The sequence below is a fragment of the Hypanus sabinus genome, chromosome X2 (assembly GCF_030144855.1).
Source record: "Hypanus sabinus isolate sHypSab1 chromosome X2, sHypSab1.hap1, whole genome shotgun sequence".
Classification (NCBI taxonomy): Eukaryota; Metazoa; Chordata; class Chondrichthyes; order Myliobatiformes; family Dasyatidae; genus Hypanus; species Hypanus sabinus.
In genome coordinates this window covers 7112732-7130501 of record NC_082739.1, presented here as the reverse complement: position 1 = coordinate 7130501, position 17770 = coordinate 7112732, and the positions used below count along the sequence as shown (strand labels likewise).

General features: G+C 40.8%; 1 protein-coding gene across 2 annotated transcripts in view; it reads left to right on the top strand.

Moving 5' to 3' along the window:
- gkup (glucuronokinase with putative uridyl pyrophosphorylase) overlaps positions 1–17770 on the top strand; it is an 88699-nt gene that overhangs the window by 55990 nt on the left and 14939 nt on the right. For both annotated transcript variants that reach the window (XM_059956861.1, XM_059956860.1), the window contains exons 15-17: positions 1321–1378; positions 4206–4298; positions 6337–6397. In XM_059956861.1, coding sequence (XP_059812844.1) covers positions 1321–1378; positions 4206–4298; positions 6337–6397 — 212 coding nt within the window. The remainder of the gene's footprint in view (positions 1–1320; positions 1379–4205; positions 4299–6336; positions 6398–17770) is intronic.

Sequence of the window (17770 nt, the reverse complement as noted above, 5' to 3'; positions counted from 1 at the left end):
TAGATAGTGCCAAATACTCACTTGCCTTCTGCACTTGCCTTTCTGTTTCAAACTTTGTAATTGTATTAAATGGGAAATTTTTTGTGTTTAATCTGTTGGACACCCCCATAATTTCAAAACTTAAAGCATCTGTCCTAGAGAAGAATCCTAAATTCTCAAATGTTTCCAGGGATGTGATATGGCATACAAAAGAAACTGAACAAGGTGAAATAATGGTGGGAATAGACAAATCTGGTCATAGAGAATAATAGAGAATGCTGAGCAAGTCAGGCATCAAATGTGGAAAGGAAAAAAGGTTGAAGTGCCTTTATCAGTTTATTTCTCTTGTGGTGATGACACTATTTAGTAATTAGTCCATTTGTCAAAAAAAAAAGATTTGTTACCTCAATGAGTCCTAAATTCAAGACTTGGTACTTTGAAAATTTTGTCTGCTTTCCTCATAATGGGAGATTTTGAAAGGATCTGACAGGTAACTTGGGAGAATTTCAGACAAATCAAATGAGTTGTAGTTGATTGTAGTGAAGCTTTTATACAAAAACAGATTTTGTCTGTAGTTCTCTGGATTTATAAACGTGGGCTTCTTTCGCTTTCATAATTATGTTTTGGGATTTTTGCTCAGATTCTTCTGTTGATAAAACAACTGTAAGCTGTTTTGTTTGGCCATATTCATGTATGGTTGAATGGTAGTTAAACTTGAAGGTCAATTTGGAGAAGTATTAAATAAATCTCTTGTATCACTGTTAACATTCATCACTGTCAGGACAATTATAAGCTTGGAGCTCAGAAATTGTTAGAAATTGGCTGCATTGGTGACTGCATGGAAACAATAATGCAGGACTACTTGTGCTTGTTTATACAGAAAAGCTATTTTTATTTGGAATTTTACTTCCTTTACGTCCCTCTCAATACACGAATCACGAGTGGCAGAACTTTATTTTTAGAAACATCTTTTATTTGCATGTAATTTATAACTAATTTAAAATCCACTTTTTTTTTGCTGTTATTCACTTGAGGGATATGGCATTTATTGGCCCTCCTTAAGAAAGTCTCGGTGACTATCATTCTGTAGAAGAGGCACCCAGAATGTTCTTGGGGAAAGCATTGCAAGTTTTAGAAATCCTTTTGAGAAAGGAATGGTATCATATCTGTGAGTCAGGATGGAACGTTGGTGACGTGAGGTTGGTGGAGTGGGGGTGGGGGAATACCATTCATATATGCCCACTGTTCTTGCCCTTCTGAGTGCTAGAGAGTATAAACATGTTTATGTATGTAGTGGACTGAGCTTCATGTTCTGTTTTCAAGATTTTTTTCTTTTAACAGTGCGATAGTTTCAGCTACACTTAAGTCCTTGATGAAGTTCTATGATTTAATTGATGATGTGAGTAAAGCACTGACTTTTATTTATTAATTCCAGCAATGTTCAAAGCAAATTTATTACCTAAGTACAATAATGTCACCATATTCAACCCTAAGATTCATTTTCTTGTGGGCATACTCAGTAAATCCAAGAACCACAATAGAATCAATGAAAGAGCACACCCAACAGAGTGGAACAACCATTGTGCAAAATACACCAAACTGTGCAAATACAAAAGAAAGGAAAAATAAATAATAACAATAAATAAACAGTAAGCATCAAGAACACGAGATGAAGAGCTCTTGAAGCGAGTACATGGGTTGTGGGAACAGTTATGTGATGGGACAAGTGAAGTTTAGTGGAGTTATCCCCTCTGATTCAAGAGCCTGATGGTTGAGGGCTGGTGACTGTTTCTGAACCTGGTGGTGTGGGACCTGAGACTCTTATACCTTCTTCCTGATGGCAGCAGTGGGAAGAGAACATGACCTGGGTGGTGGGGGTCCTTGATAGTGGATGCTGCTTTCCTGTGACAGCACTCTGTGTAGATGTGCTCAGTGGTGAGGAGGGTTTTATCCATGATGGACTGGACCGTATCCACTACTTTTGTAGGAATTTCCATTCAAGGGCATTGGTGTGTCCATACCAGGCTGTGATACAGCCAGCTAATATACTCTCCATCATACATCTATAGAAGTTTGTTAAAGTTTTAGATGTCATGCCGAATTTCCACAGACTCCCAAGGAAGTAGAGGTGCTGCTGTGCTTTCTTCATAATTACACTTATGTTCTGGGCCCAGGACAGTTCCTCTGAAGTGATAGTACTGAGGAATTTAAAGTTGCTGACCCTCTCCACCTCTGATCCCCCAATGAGGACTGGTTCATGGACCTCCAATTTCCTCCTCCTGAAGTCAATAATCAGCTCCTTGGTCTTACCGACAGTGAGTGAGTGAGAGATTGTGATATTGGCACAACTCAGCAAGATTTTTAATTTCCCTCCTATATGCTGATTCATCGCCATGTTTGATTTGGCCAACGATAGTTGTGTTGTCAGAAAACTTGAATATGGCATTGGAGCTGTGCTTAACTTCAGTCATAAGTGTAAAGTGAGTAGAGCAGGGGGCTAAGCACACGGCCTTGTTGTGCATCTATGCTAATGGAGATTGTAGAGGAGATGTTGGTGTCAATACAAACTGACTGGATCCCAAAGTCTGAAATAGACGATCCAATTGCGCAAGGAGGTATTGAGATCAAAGACTTGAAGCTTATTGATTAGTTTTGAAGGGATGAGAGTATTGAATGCTGAGCTGTAGTCAATAAGGAACATCTCCTGATATATGCATCTTTGCTGTCTAGATGTTCCAAAGTTGAGTGAGGAGCCAATGAAATGGCACCTGCTGTGCACCTGGTAGGCAAGTTGGAGTGGCTTCAAGTCACTTGTATAGAGAAGATGAATAGAAGAATCACTAGTTCAATTTGTCCATTTTTCACCCCTGGAGATGATTCTGTCCTGGATTAGTCGAGCACTTCAGAATTGAACACGAGTGACGTTTTTGTAGCCAAAGGTGATGCAGTTGATCCAGTTAAATGTCGGTTCAGACTTGAGGGACTTTAGCCATGACCATTGGAAACATGCACTGGGTAATGTTTGTGTGGAAACTTTATTTATGTACATGCAGTGGCATACAGTAGGTACCTAATAAAGTGGCCACCAAGTGTATGTTCATAAGTCTTCTGCAGCTGTAGCCCATCCACTTCAAGTTTTGACATGTTGTGCATTCAGAGATGCTCTTCTGCACACCACTGTTGGAACGCGTGGTTATTTGAGGTCCTTCCTGTCAGCTTGAACCAGTCTGGCTCCTCTGACTTCTCTCATCAGCAAGGTATTTTTGTCCATAGAACTGCTTCTCACTGGATGTTTTTTTGTTTTTCACACCATTCTCTATAAACTCCAGAGACTGTTATGCGTGAATATCCCAGGAGCTCAGCATTTTTGAGATACTCAAACCACCCCATCAAGCACCAACAATCATTCCACAGTCACAGTCACTTGGATCACATTTCTTCCCCATTCTGATGTTTGGTCTGAACAACAACTGAACCTCTTGATCATGTTTACATATTTTTGTACATTGAGTTGCTGCCACATGATTGACTGATTAGATATTTGCATTAATGAGCAAGTGTACAGGTGTACCTAAAAAAGTGGGCACTGGGTGTATGTTCCTCAGTGTGTTGAGATATACACAGTAAAACTTTACTCTTAATTACATCATCTCCAGTGTCTTAAGTGAGCAACTAATATAAATACATTAATCTATACTGTAAAGCTTCCAATTTTACCTTGTCATTTAGCTGTCTGAACTCATTTGGATTTTACTTTTGGGGTCTAACCTGCTGTGCCACACTGTCCCTTTATTAAATTACTGTTTTAAAATAAGTCACCCTGGGGCAGCACAGTAGTGTAACAGCATAATGCTTTACAGTGCCAGTCATCGGAAACTCAGTGTTCAGTTCCCACCACTGCCTCTCTGTGACTCCATGTATTTCCTCCAGGTGCTCTCGTTTCCTCCCACATTCCAAAGATGTATGGGTTAGGGTTAGTAAGTTGTGGGTATACTCTGTTGGCACCAGAAGCACGGTGACACTTGCGGCTGTCCCCTGCACATCCATGGACTCTGTTGGTCATTGATGTAAAACGAACAATTTCACTGAAGGTTTTGTAGTACATCTGAGAAATAAAGTTAACCTTTCTATCTATTTATCTATCTTTTTCCTTTAGTTTATTTTTCCTTAATGTAACTATATAAATCTTGTATCATTCGAGACTGATTTCAAGTTTCTTTTGACAGGATTTACCAAAGCCACTTCGAGCAAAATTTATTTTAAGTGTGGAGTCTGAAGAACTATTTATTACAGCTGGACTTCAGGATCGAGTAGTCCAGGTACAGTTCACATTTCACAAATGCAATGGTTTGTGTGAGTAATTTAAGATGGATAATTTTAAATTGCTTATTAGCACTCAACTCAAAAAGCTCAAGAATCGTGAGGTAATGTTGCAGATCTATAACCTTCTGTTTACACCACATTTGGAGTTTGTGTTCAGTTCTGGTTGCCTCATTATTGGAAGGATGAGGAAACTTTAGACAAGGCGCAGAGGAGATTTATCAGGATTAGGATCAGGATTATCAGGATCAGGATTTATCAGGATTTATCTGGATTAGTGAGCATGTCTTATGAGGATAGGTTGAGCGTCCCCTCTCATCTTCCTTCACCCTAGAGATGTACAGGGTGATTATAGGCATACATCAAGTGGGCAGCCAAAGACTTTCTCCTCCCCCCCCCACCCAAAGTAGAAATAGGTTATACAAGTGGACAAGGTGGATGGAGGAAAGTTTAAGGGGATGTCGGAGGTAGGTTTGTTACACAGGGAGTGGTGGGTGCATGAAACACCCTGCCAGGGGTGGAGGTAGAGTCAGAAACATTAGGGATATTTAAGAGATTCTTTAGGTAAACACATGGATGATAGAAAAGTGGAGGCCTATGTGGGAGGGAAGGGTTAGATTGACCTTAGAGTAGGTTAAAAGGTTGGCACAACATCATGGGCTGAAGGGCCTGTAGAGTGCTGTATGTAACCCAGAAGATTGCAAAGTGATAGAGTTGGACTGTAGCATCCATATAGATCCCAGGAAGTGAAGTATTGTGAAGTTGAGTCAAATATGGACAAGGGACCTTTCTCGTGGTTACCATCGACTGCCTTTCTGGTGCTCCCTCATGTTGAAAATGTTGCTTAATAAGTATTGAAGGTAGCAGGCACATAGGGTATTTCAATATTCACCATCAACAGCAAATCAAGACCTGAGGGACATAGCTGCTTAACTGGTTCTGTGGCTGGTGATGAGTGAACCAATACTTGAGGTAAACTTGCTTGTCTTTACCCTTCTGCCCATTGCAGATGTGTCTGTCCAAGACATCATCATTGATAGGAGTGACCACTGCACATCTCTGACCCATCTTAATATTCTGTTGTGTGGCAATACATTTGTGTTTAAGATGAATTGATCAAAACAGATGATGAAGCTTAAAGCCGAGCATTTATGAGGTGCAGTGAACTAGCAGCATCACCTAAAATGTATATCACCATAACCTGTAACCTTGTAGCTTGGTGCATTCTTTTCTCCACAATACACTCAAGTTGAGTTTCAAGGTGCAGAAGAGCAAGATCAGTCACGTCTAATAGTGGGGTGGGTATCTGGCGAAGATGTAGCATAGGAAAAAATGCATGTGAAATCTTGCCGTATCTGTTTGTGAATAGTGCTGTGGATAATTAGTGGGAAGGAAAGATTTCAAGATCATCCCTATAGTCAAAGATGTTGGAAAAGAAGCCAAAGCATTTATAGCCCATGTTCATCAAGAAGTGCCAAGTACATGTTCCATTAAACTTTCCTCTTGAGACAGCAATGGAAAAGGAAATCCTCAGCTAATTTAGTTTACTCCATACTGGGTGCAGCAATGGTTACAGGTGCAGTCAGCAAACAGGTTGTGTACTGAAGACATGCGCTCCTGAACCAGCGCAGGCAGTCAGCAATGTAGTCACTGTATGGCCATTTATGTGGAAAACTGCCCACAAGTGATCTGTTCACAAAAAAACAGATGAATCATGTCCATCTAATTACTGCCTAGTCAGCCTACTTTAAAATAGTAGCAAAGAGCTGCAAGCTGTCATTGTCAATACTCCTTTTACTCTAAAGAATGGTATCAGAACAAAATCAGTTAATTGCAAATAATGTAAATATGAGAATTTCCCCTGCCTCTTTCAATTGCTGAGTTTGCACTGTGCAAAACAATTTGTGTGTTTGCTAATATTATTGTTCAAAGTAATCTGTTTAAGTTAATCGTGCAAGTGGTTGGGTTCACTGCATTGCTTAACATTTGTTTCTGACAAGTTGATTCAAAATTCACTTTGGTTTTTTTTAAAAAAAGGTTTACGAAGGGCTTGTATACATGGATTTCAGCAAGGAACTCCTGGAGAAACAGGGCTATGGTAAGGGATTTGCTTGTGTGTCAGAGATTTAGCAGTTGCTGGAGATCTTGAGCAACAGAAAATGTTGGAGGAACTCAGCAGGTCAGGCAGCATCTAAGGAGGGAAATAAACAGTCAAGGGTTCTGGGCCAAGACCCTTCATCAGTCTTGAAATGTCGACTGATCATTTCTCTCCATGGGTGTTGCCTGACTCGCTGAGCTCCTCCAGCATTTTGTGTGTGTTATTTGTGAAGTGATGAAACCTGTATTTAAGATACAATTACTGTTATCTTTCTGTACTGGTCAGTAGAAGTGTTTTCCATTTTATAAAATATTTATAGTGTTGAGTTGGCCATAATAGTCTGTGTTGGCATGCTCCAGATGAACCATATCCTCATCCTATCAACAAACCCTCTCAACTCTTTCATACAGTTGATTATCCAGCTTCTGTTTCATTTAATTCTAGCTATTTGTCTCACTCTCTCCCTCAAGTAACAAATTCCATATTCCAACCATTTACTGGATGAAGAAAATGTGTTCTAAATTTCTTACCAAATTTATTATTGACTCTCTAACAATTATGACCTCTAAATCAGGTCATAAAACAGTATTGTCTATTTAGAACTCCAAAAATTCAAAGTACATTTATTACCAAAGAATGTATAAATTGAGCAACCTTGAGATTTGTTTCCTTCTAGGCAGCTGCAAAGTAATAAACCTGAAAGAAGCTAATTTAAAAAAACAAAGACCAACCCCCTAATGAGGAAAAAAACACAAATCATGCCAACAATAGAAGTGAGCAACAACATTCCAAACCAAACTGAGTCCTTGGATCCAAATCCCCAGAGTAGGCCCAAAGCCTGGGTACTCAGCTCATCATATTAGTGAGGTATATCACTGCAAAGCTCGCAATCATGGAGCACAGCATCTGTAGGCAGTCGAACAGCCTTAGGGTCGGCGGCTGCTGTGAAAACCATTCATTTTCTGCTGCCAATTTGTAATCTTGCACTTTGGACCTTCTCTGCCAGGAATATATGCCAGTGAATTGAATGATCTTTATTGTCGTTATACATAGGTACAATGAAACTCTGTTTTGCTTCCTCTCAGGCAATTAAATAACGCGGTAGATTAAAAACAAGACAGTAATAAAAAAAAGTATTAAATAGATAAGTAGCAGAAAATAATTTGCAGCAGCACCACAATATCACAGTAATGCACAAAGAGCTGTTAACGCAAGTATTTGAGTCCTTGTGTGTGCATGTGTGTGCTCAAGGTTTCAGTCATTGTCCTGTGGGAGTGGTGTGATGGAGGCCACAGTTCTGGGGTAGAAGCTGTTCCTCAGTCTATTTGTTCTGGTTTTTAGTGTCCTGAACCTTTTGCTGGACGGTAGTGGGTCAAACAGGGAGTGGCCGGGGTGTGTGGTGTCTCTGGTTATGCTGATTGCTTTCCTCCTGAGTCTGCTGGAATAGATGGTGTCCGGTCCTGGGAGCTCCATCCTGACAATTCGCTGGGCCGCCTTCACCACGTGATGCAGGTATTGTCACTCAGTGGCTGTGCAGCTGGCCTACCACACTGTGGCACTGTTAGTCAGGATGGTTTCAATTGTGCTTCTGTAGAAGTTAAACAACAGCTTTTGTGGGAGTCTGGCCTGTTTCAGCTTTCTGAGGAGGAAGCGTCTTTGTTCTGCCTTTTTTACAAGCAGCGAGGTGTTGGTGGTCCACGTCAGCGAGGTGTTGGTGGTCCATGTCAGCTGTTTTGACAACATAACTCCAAGGAACTTTAGGTTTTCCATACTTTCCACTACCTCTCCATGTATATGGAGGGGGGTGTGTACTCTGATCTCCTGAAGTCAATATCATCTCTTTTGTTGTAGAAGTATTAAGGACCAGTTTGTTGTCCTTACACCACTCTGTCAGATGATCCACCTTGGACTTCAGGTAAGCTGGCGATTGTTTAGTCGCTTCAAACTTTTGCTCCATTATACTTCCTATCTTTGCACTATGTGTCTCCCTTTTTAAACCTTAGTTCGTTATTTTATTTGTTTTCTTTTATCTGCCTGTGAATACATTTATCTCATAATGGCTACAAAAAGTACTAAAATCGGGAAAAAAGAAACTTCCACGGCTCTGTCAGTTGAGATTCTCGCTATTCTGGAACAACATCGACAAGATACTCTAACGGATATCAAGGCTGAATTTAGAGCTTCTATCAATCAGCTGGAATCAAAATTGGATCAGGTTAATGCCAGAGTGGATGACCATGCTGAATATTTATCTCGCATCGACTTAACCTCTGAAGATTTAGAACGCCGTGTTCAACATCTCGAAACTTTCTGCTCCAACCTAACGGAGAAGAACAGTAAACTTACTTCCAAAATGGTGGATCTTGAAAATCGGAGCAGACACTGCAATCTGCGAATTCTCAGTTTGCCAGAGGCCACCGAAAAGGGCTCTTCCGTTGAATTTTTCTCTTCTTTTCTCTGTGAGATTTTCGGGAAAGAATTTCTCCCGACTCCACCTGAGCTAGAAAGGGCTCACAGGATTTATGTTCCTCGCGCAATTCTGGGTTCCTGTCCATGGCCAATTATTTTATGCTTTCATCGATACCAGGTGAAAAACCGTTTGATTATGGAGGCACGCCGCAGAGGTACTTTTGCTTTTCAAAACTCTTAATATTCGTTTTGTGGAAGATTATGCCCCCCAGGTTCTGAAGATGCGTGCTGAGTTTAAAGGTGTAATGAAAGTGCTTTTTGATCGTGGATTCAGACCTTCTCTTCATAATCCAGCTGATCTTCGAATCACGCTTACTACTGGAGAATATAAGTGATTTAAATCGGTGAAGGAGGCTAAGTTGTTTGTTGGAAATCTTTCAGCCATCTTGGCTTCTTCAGACCCGGTCTGACTTTCTAAAATGGCTGATAAGTACTTCTTAACATAAAGTTCTGTTTTTCGAACTCAGACTCTACTTGAATAATTCAATCATTAACTATTGAGATTCTAAGGGCTCTAGTTAATCTCTCCCTGGACTTGGTGCATTTTTCCTAAATAGATGAGTTAAATTTAATGTTTCCCTGCGGAACTTTAGATTTTACCTGTGTAATTTATTTTACTTCTGAATAACTCTATCTATAGAGAACTACAATTGATCTTAATTTGTTTTGGAGGCTTGGAGTTTTTTTATTGAAGGTCTCCCTGTTGGTTGATTTATAGTATAAGATTTGTTTTTTTATGTAAACGGCTGATAAGTACTCTCTTTAAATTTATAATTTCCCCCTTTTTCCCCTTCTCCCTTTTTTATTTTTTTTTCTTTCAATTTTTCATAGTTTCTCGCAGGTAGGTTAGTTTTTTCTGATTTTTTTTGTATTAAGTTTTATACCTTTTCTGATGAAGTTGTTCCTATTTGTAATTTTGCTTTCTAGTGCATAAATGAGCTATATTATATATACGGAACCTTTGTCAACGATACAGAACTGGAAGTCATTTTTGGGTTAACATTTTTTTGTAGAGCTAGCTGCTTTTTTGGGTTGCGAGGGTTTGGTGGGTTCTCCAGTTCTAACACTACTCACTGTTTTTTCTGTTTTCCCTTGTTACTCAGGACATGTCTCTGTCCTGATTCTACTGATTTATGTTTACATTTTTGCTCCCAGACTGTTACTGTACTGTTTGATTTTTTTATATGCCTACTACCTTCTATGCACTAACAATTGATAATGGTTAATACACTTAAATTTGTGAGCTGGAATGTGAAGGGATTGAATCATCCTGTTAAAAGAAGGAAGGTCTTCTCTCATATTAAACAACTCAAAGCTGACATTGCTTTCCTTCAAGAAACTCATATTCGTAGTTTTGATCATTCTCGGCTTTTGTCAAAGTGCGTCAACATTTTCATTCATCCTTTGCCGCCAAAGCTAGGGGGAGTTTCCATCCTTATTAATTCAAAAATTTCTTTTGAACATAATAAGATATCTGATACAAATGGCCATTTTATTATCGTTCCTGGTAAATTATATAATACTAAAGTTGTACTAGCAAACCTGTATGCTCCCAATTTTGATTATGTTAATTTTTTTGAACTTTTTTTTTCTCCTCACTACCAGATTTAAATTCATATTCTCTTATACTGGGTGGTGACTTTAATTGTTGGTTAGATCCTAATTTGGATCAATCGTCCTCTGTTACTAGATCACCAACTAAATCTGCTTTAGCTATTCACTCTTTTCTTTCTAATTATGGTATCTCAGATATATGGTGTTTCCTTCATCCTACTGAGAGAGATTATTTTTTTTTTCACATGTTCACCATACCTTTACTAGAATTGACTATTTTTTACTTGATAATCAACTTATTTCATTTGTTCATTCTTGTGATTATCAGAGTATACTGATTTCTGATCATGCTCCAATTACTTTATCTTTAAACTTTCCTGGTCTCCCTTAGAGGAATAAACACTGGTGTTTTGATGATTTTCTGATGATTTTGATGAAAATGATGATTTTCTGAAATTTATTAAGGGTCAGATAACTTTTTATTTTAACACTAATACATCATCTGAAATGTCATCCCAGATCGTCTGGGATGCCATAAAAGTATATTTGAAGGGTCAAATAATCTCATATACAGCAAATCTTAATAGAAAGTCCCGTATAGATCGATTAGACCTAATTAATCAGATTAAAGAATTAGATCAATTGTATGCTCAAACTAATAAGCCTGAATTATACAAGAAGCGTGTAGATCTTCAAACTAAATTCGATCTTCTGTCTACTCAACCAGTTGAACACCAACTTCTTGAAAGTAAGAGTCGCTTTTATATTCATGGTGACAAATCTGGTAAATTTCTAGTTAATCAGCTGAGGCGTTCTAAAGCTAAACAACATATTACAAAGATCCGGAAGGAGAATGGGGATTTTACATCGGATCACTTAGAAATCAATGATGTATTTAAAAAATTTTTACTCTCAGCTTTATTCCTCTGAATCTCTGAATGAGAATATTTCTGTTGATCTTTTCTTAAATAATCTGAATATTCCTTCGCTTTCATCTGATTTTAAAGCAAAACTTAATGAGCCTATATCATCAGAAGAAATATCTTTTGCAATTTCTGCATTGTCTTCAGGAAAATCTCCTGGACCTGATGGGTTCCCCGTAGAATTTCATAAATCATTCTCTTCACTCCTTTCTCCTCAGTACTCTCAGTACTATCTGACTCATTTAACTATGGTAAATTGCCACCCTTTTTTAATGAGGCATGTATTATTCTTTTATTAAAAAAGGGTAAAGACCCAACAGAGTGTTCCTCATACAGGCCGATCTCTTTGCTTAATGTTGATGTTAAAATCTTGGCTAAGGTTTTGGCTCATAGATTAGAAACTGTTATTCCCTCTATTTCTGATGATCAAACTGGTTTTATTAAAAACTGTCTTCCTTTCTTTAACATACGGTGTTTATTTAACATTTTATATTTACCTTCAACTGGGATTCCTGAATGCGTTATTTCTCTCGATGCGGAGAAAGCATTTGATTGTATAGAGTGGAACCTCCTCTTCGCAGTTTTAGAAAAATTTGACTTTGGTCAAAGTTTTATCTCTTGGATCAAATTGCTGCATCAGGGATGCCCTTTAAGTCCCTTTCTTTTTGATTTGGCTATAGAACCTCTGGCAATAGCATTCCGAAGCTGTCCTGAACTGACTGGGATTTGGAGGGGGGGTGTTGAGCATAAAGTTTCTCTTTATGCTGATGATCTATTACTTTTTCTTTCAAATCTGTCCACATCCTTACCTCCAACGTTTTCACTTCTTGATCAGTTTAGCCAGTTTTCTGGCTATAAACTTAATTTACATAAGAGTGAACTTTTCCCAATTAATAAAGAAGCACAAAAATTAACATTTCGTGACCTCCCCTTTAAAGTAGTTCATAATCAATTTACTTACCTTGGGATTACAGTTAATTACAGTTACAAGGAAATTTAAGGATCTTTTTCATGAAAATTTTGCCAATCTTTTATATACTACAAAACAGAGTCTGTCACAATGGTCACCCCTATCTATGTCCTTGGTAGGTTGTAATAATGTTGTTAAAATGTATGTTTTCCCTAAATTTTTATATTTATTTCAATCTATCCCAATTTTTATTCCTAAGACCTTTTTTGATTCCTTAGGCTCTATTATTTTGTCATATCTGTGGAAGAATAAGCGTTGTAGAATTAATAAAGTTTATCTTCAAAAATCTAAAAAAGAGGGTGGCATGGCCTTACCTAACTTTCGTTTATACTACTGGGCAGCTAACATATGTTGCACTACCTTTTGGTCTTTTTTTCATAGCCAATCCGAGTGCCCTAATTGGGTGGCAATGGAGTTGAATTCCACTAAAGATCTATCTATTTCTGCACTTCTTGGCTCTGCACTCCCTAGTAGTTTGTCTAGACTAATTGTTAATCCTCTTGTCAGACACACTTTGCAAATATGGGCCCAGTTTAGGAAATTTTATGGTTTTTCCCTTTCTAGTCCTATCTTACATAATCATCTTTTTTTTACCTACTATGTATGACTCAACATTCTATGATTTGTATAGGAAGGGCATTAGACATTTTGAAGGTCTTTTTATCGATAATCGCTTCGCATCCTTTCAACAGCTCTCTGCTAAGTTCAATCTGCCTAATGCCCATTTTTTTTTAGATATCTCCAAATTAGACACTTTATCACTCCTTTAATTCCTAACTTCCCTGAAATGCCCAAGAAAAATGTTATGGATTTCTTTCTTTCTATTAATCCACTGGGTAAAGGTTTAATATCAATTATTCGTGATAAATTAGCATTCTTACGGCGTGCCCCTGTGGATAAAATTAGAGTGGCTTGGGAGCATGATTTAAATATCTCTTTATCTGATGAGATTTGGGACTCGATTCTCAAATCGGTTAATTCAACCTCTCTTTGTGCTAGCCATTGCCTTTTACAGTTTAAGATTGTTCATAGAGCCCATATGACTAAATCTAAATTATCTCGATTTTACCCTAATATTAGTCCTCTTTGTGATAAATGCAAAAGGCTTCTCTTATTCATATGTACTGGTCCTGTCCTAGTTTAGAGAAATTTTGGAAAGATGATTTTATAACTTTATCCTGTATTCTGAATCACCACTTAGAACCTAACCCTTTAATTGCTCTGTTTGTTTTTTTGGGTGACACAGTTATATGTTTGAGTTCGACTAAGTGTCGAATATTATCTTTTGCTTCTCTCCTGGCTAGACGTCTAATCCTCCTTAGATGGAGAGATGTTGCCCCGCCCACACATGCCCAATGGCTTAATGATATTAGACCTTGAAAAAATCCATTATTCAATTCTTAATTCGGATATAAAGTTTCATAAGGTCTGGGGACTTTTTATTGAGTATTTTCATAACTTTCCTCTTAAGTTTTTTTTTCAGTCCCTTACTTTCAGCTCCTCTTTTTTTGGTAGTAGGCATTATTATCTTTTGTTTTCAAGTGTATTTACAATTTTGGGGGTTTGAATGTCCTGATTTATATTCTCTACATTTTGTTGTGGTTGGTCTGGAGTTTTTTTTTGTTGTGGGGCTTGGGGAGGATACTAACTTTACATGACTTCAATTTGGGAGCTTTCTCAATTATCTTTTTTGTATTATATTGTATGTTTATTTTGCACTGTATTAATTTTCTATTTTGTTTTGGGGTTTTTTTTATTTGTAGTGTTGTAGAAAATGCATTAAAAAAAATTCAATAAAACAAGACGGGACAAAAAGATGATCCACCTCGACCTTGTAGGCTGTTTCATCCTCGTCCGAGATCAGGCCAACCACTGTGGTATCATCCGCAAATTATGTTTGATGTTTATAAACATGAAGTTGTAATATACAAATTGCTACTAGTTCCATCTCTGTGTAACCCCCTGGGTCGCCTCAGGCTCGCTCAGCTCGTTCTTGTCTAGGGGGAGCAGCCTTCAGCCCCGCCAAACTGGGTAATCAGCTGGTGTGGACGCTGTGTGATGTCCCCGCCTCGCCCAAAACCAGACAGTACACCATATGCGATTAAATGAGTACAATTTATAAAGGTTACTATAACTAAGTGATTAATAACGATACAGTATATATGAAGAGAAAATTAAAGAAAAGGCGCCAAACTTATCAAAGTCCAAACCACTTCGTGCACAGCCGTTGGAGCTCAATTTCTGAAGTCTTCTGGCCACCATTCGATCCCCTCCGAACTCCTCGGACTCTCCAAACAGCTCAGGACCCTCCGAGTGGTCAACCAAGCACATCTAGCTTCATCCCCCCCCCCCCCCGGAGAATCTCCCGGCCTCGGACCCCCCTTTGGGGTCCGATCCTCGCCCAGCTTAGAGCATTGCGTCCTCTCTCTCGACCCCCTCGCGCCGATCTGCCCAAAAGCCCGTCAACAAAAGCTTACAGACTCAGAAGAAAGAACATTAATTCCCATTTGGTTTACAAAGGAATACCATTCTCGTTATCAGTAAATTAGCATTCCTGCTAGTTAACAAAAAAGAAGAAACCCTCTTTACACTCTCCCTCCACCAAATAAAAGTCATGTCCTCATGACTACTAAATAACTCGCCGCCTTTCCTGCCAACACACCGTAACCCAAGCACAAACAGTGACATCTCCTCCCCACACAGTAACCCTCACGCCCTGTTCCTCAGGCGCTACTTAAGCCAACTATCTGGGAGTTCCCTAACCCTTCTGAGGCCTCCGTACCCCCTCACCTAAACCCTTCAGGCTCGGACACAACTAGGGATACCTTGGGCCCACTACCAACTCCTCTCTCAACCTCTCACTCATGCCCCACACTGCACACAGCTAACCCTCCCCGCTACACCTGACTCAATGGGAGAAGGGCCAAAGGTCTCTTCCTCAATCGAGGGAAAGTCAGCAAAAGGCAGCATGTACCACACATCCAGCACATCATCCATCGAATCTGTATTCTTCCTCATTCCTGTGATCGGTAGCTGCTGTTTGATCTTCTCCAAACGGAAACACGTGGCCTGCACTGCTCCCGCAGTCTCTTCAGCCTCCTGTTCAGTATTCACTGCACTTCTCTCCAGCTTTTTCTTCCTCATGACTTCTTCCAGATCAACTTTCAGGTTTTGCACTTCATTTGAACTGTCGATGGTCATCTTCAGGTTCCCTTCAAGCTTCCGCTTCTCTCTGCTGAGATTCGTCTGTGATTTCTTCACCTCCGCCAACTCCCCTCTCCGGGTTCTCAGTTTGCTATTACCCTCAGTCAGACAACTTTCTTCATTCTCTCCAACTTGTAAGTCTTCCGACTGGTTCCAGATCGCTTTCTCCAGTCTCTCCGTCTTCATTTCAAACTTGATTCCGTAGAGACAGTCACTCACGAGCTGCGACCTTCGCCAGCCCTGGCACGTGTCCCGAAAACACTTTAACTCGGTAGTTCTCAGCTGCTCCTGCAACGACCTCACTTCATATTCTCCTGAGGCAAATCCAAACACCAAGAGATCATCCACATACACCAAAACTCCAAACGCCTCCACATCCCCTATGGTCTTCCACCTGCCCAGCAGGAAGGTTGCAAGGACTCCAGATATGCCCTGTGGCATCTTTTCGGACCCGAAGACTCCTAGGGAATTTATAACGGCCGTCTTCTCCTTGTCGGCCCCAATCATCGGGATCTGGCAACATCCACTCCTCAGATCCAGCACCTTAAACCACTTCACACCACTCAGACAGGCCATCGCCTCTCCGGCCCTCAGGGCCATATTCTGGTCACTGACAGTGCGCCTCTTCAACGCAATATAATCCATACACACGCTGCCTACATCTTCCACGGCTGTAGGGGCCAGTCGCCGCAACCTCTCTCTCTCCGAGGTGTCTTCAGCAGTCAACTCTCCTCCCTTGTGGTATTTCGCAGCGTCCACGAAGAGGGTCTCACCCTCAGATACTTCCCCCAGGCCGTACCACCACTGGCTCTTGTTTGAATTCGGTATCAGCCCAATGCTGCTACACACGTCTGCACAAGCAGCTCGAAACCCTGGGTGCATCGACAATGCCTCCAAACAGCGCTCACCCGCCTCCTCCGGGCAGGCTCCCAAGCGCACCAGCAGGATTTTGGTTCTCTCTAGAACAGAAACGCTGCCCGTCTCAACAGGGTCCGGACACATCAGCATTAACGATTCATGAACCTCAGTCTCCTCCACATTTGCCTCTAAGAACTCCATTTTCACTGACCAACAACCGTTGTCTGGATAATCACAGGCACTGGTACCCCGAATCTCCAGTGTCCTCAATGTCGTCAAGGGTAAATGCTTGCAATAACGGTTATGAAACAAACTGTACAGCAACTTAACCGGCGCCCCGGTGCCGAGGATGGCTTTAACTTGACTTCCATCCATCCGTAACAACACCTGTGCGCATGGCCCCTCTAAGCCTTCAGGAATAGAGTCTGTTCCTTTCGGGAGTTCCTTGGTACATTGCTGGGAACGTGCTCCCCCAGAGACCCCAAGCCGTTCCCCCACTGGGCCTCCTCTAAGTTTCCCGACACCTCTCGAATCAACGGAACAACTGATCCCCTTGACAGATCCCCTTGGCACCACAAGCAATTTATCTGCCCCCCTAGGCAAAAAGGGATACCCTAAAAACTTCCCACCAATCTCCTGCCACGGATATGATAAGCCCCCCAGCTGCGGCATTTGACTTCCAGTCAAACCACACGCATTTTCCCACACTTTCCCGGAACTGGCAGCGGTCACTTCGAGGTAATTGCGCCCGACAGTTCTAACAAAGTCACCAGCCCGCCTACTCAAACTTTCAACCCGTCCCTGTCGCTTTCCCTCAGCCAAGCACTGCCACTCACCCAACAACTGAGAGGCCTGCTCCACCCACGCCTCCGCCCCTTTAGGGCTGGACATTATTCCAATAACCGGGCGGAGCTCACCACTGCTGAAACATCCCAATCTGTCACTCCTCACTCTCCAAACAGTACGGACAGCCCATGGTCCCACCACCATTTCGTCAGCACTAGTTGGAACTCGAACAACGACCTCGAGGCTAACAACAGCAGCCACCCCACCCAACACACACGCAGCGATAACCAGCAATCACACACCCACAAAGGCACACCAGCTCTTCGCCGCAGACACAATTTAAAGAGGGTGATCACACAGCTTCCACAGAAATCAATCCCGGACGAGCACCCCACAGTGTAACCCCCTGGGTCGCCTCAGGCTCGCTCAGCTCGTTCTTGTCTAGGGGGAGCAGCCTTCAGCCCCGCCAAACTGGGTAATCAGCTGGTGTGGACGCTGTGTGATGTCCCCGCCTCGCCCAAAACCAGACAGTACACCATATGCGATTAAATGAGTACAATTTATAAAGGTTACTATAACTAAGTGATTAATAACGATACAGTATATATG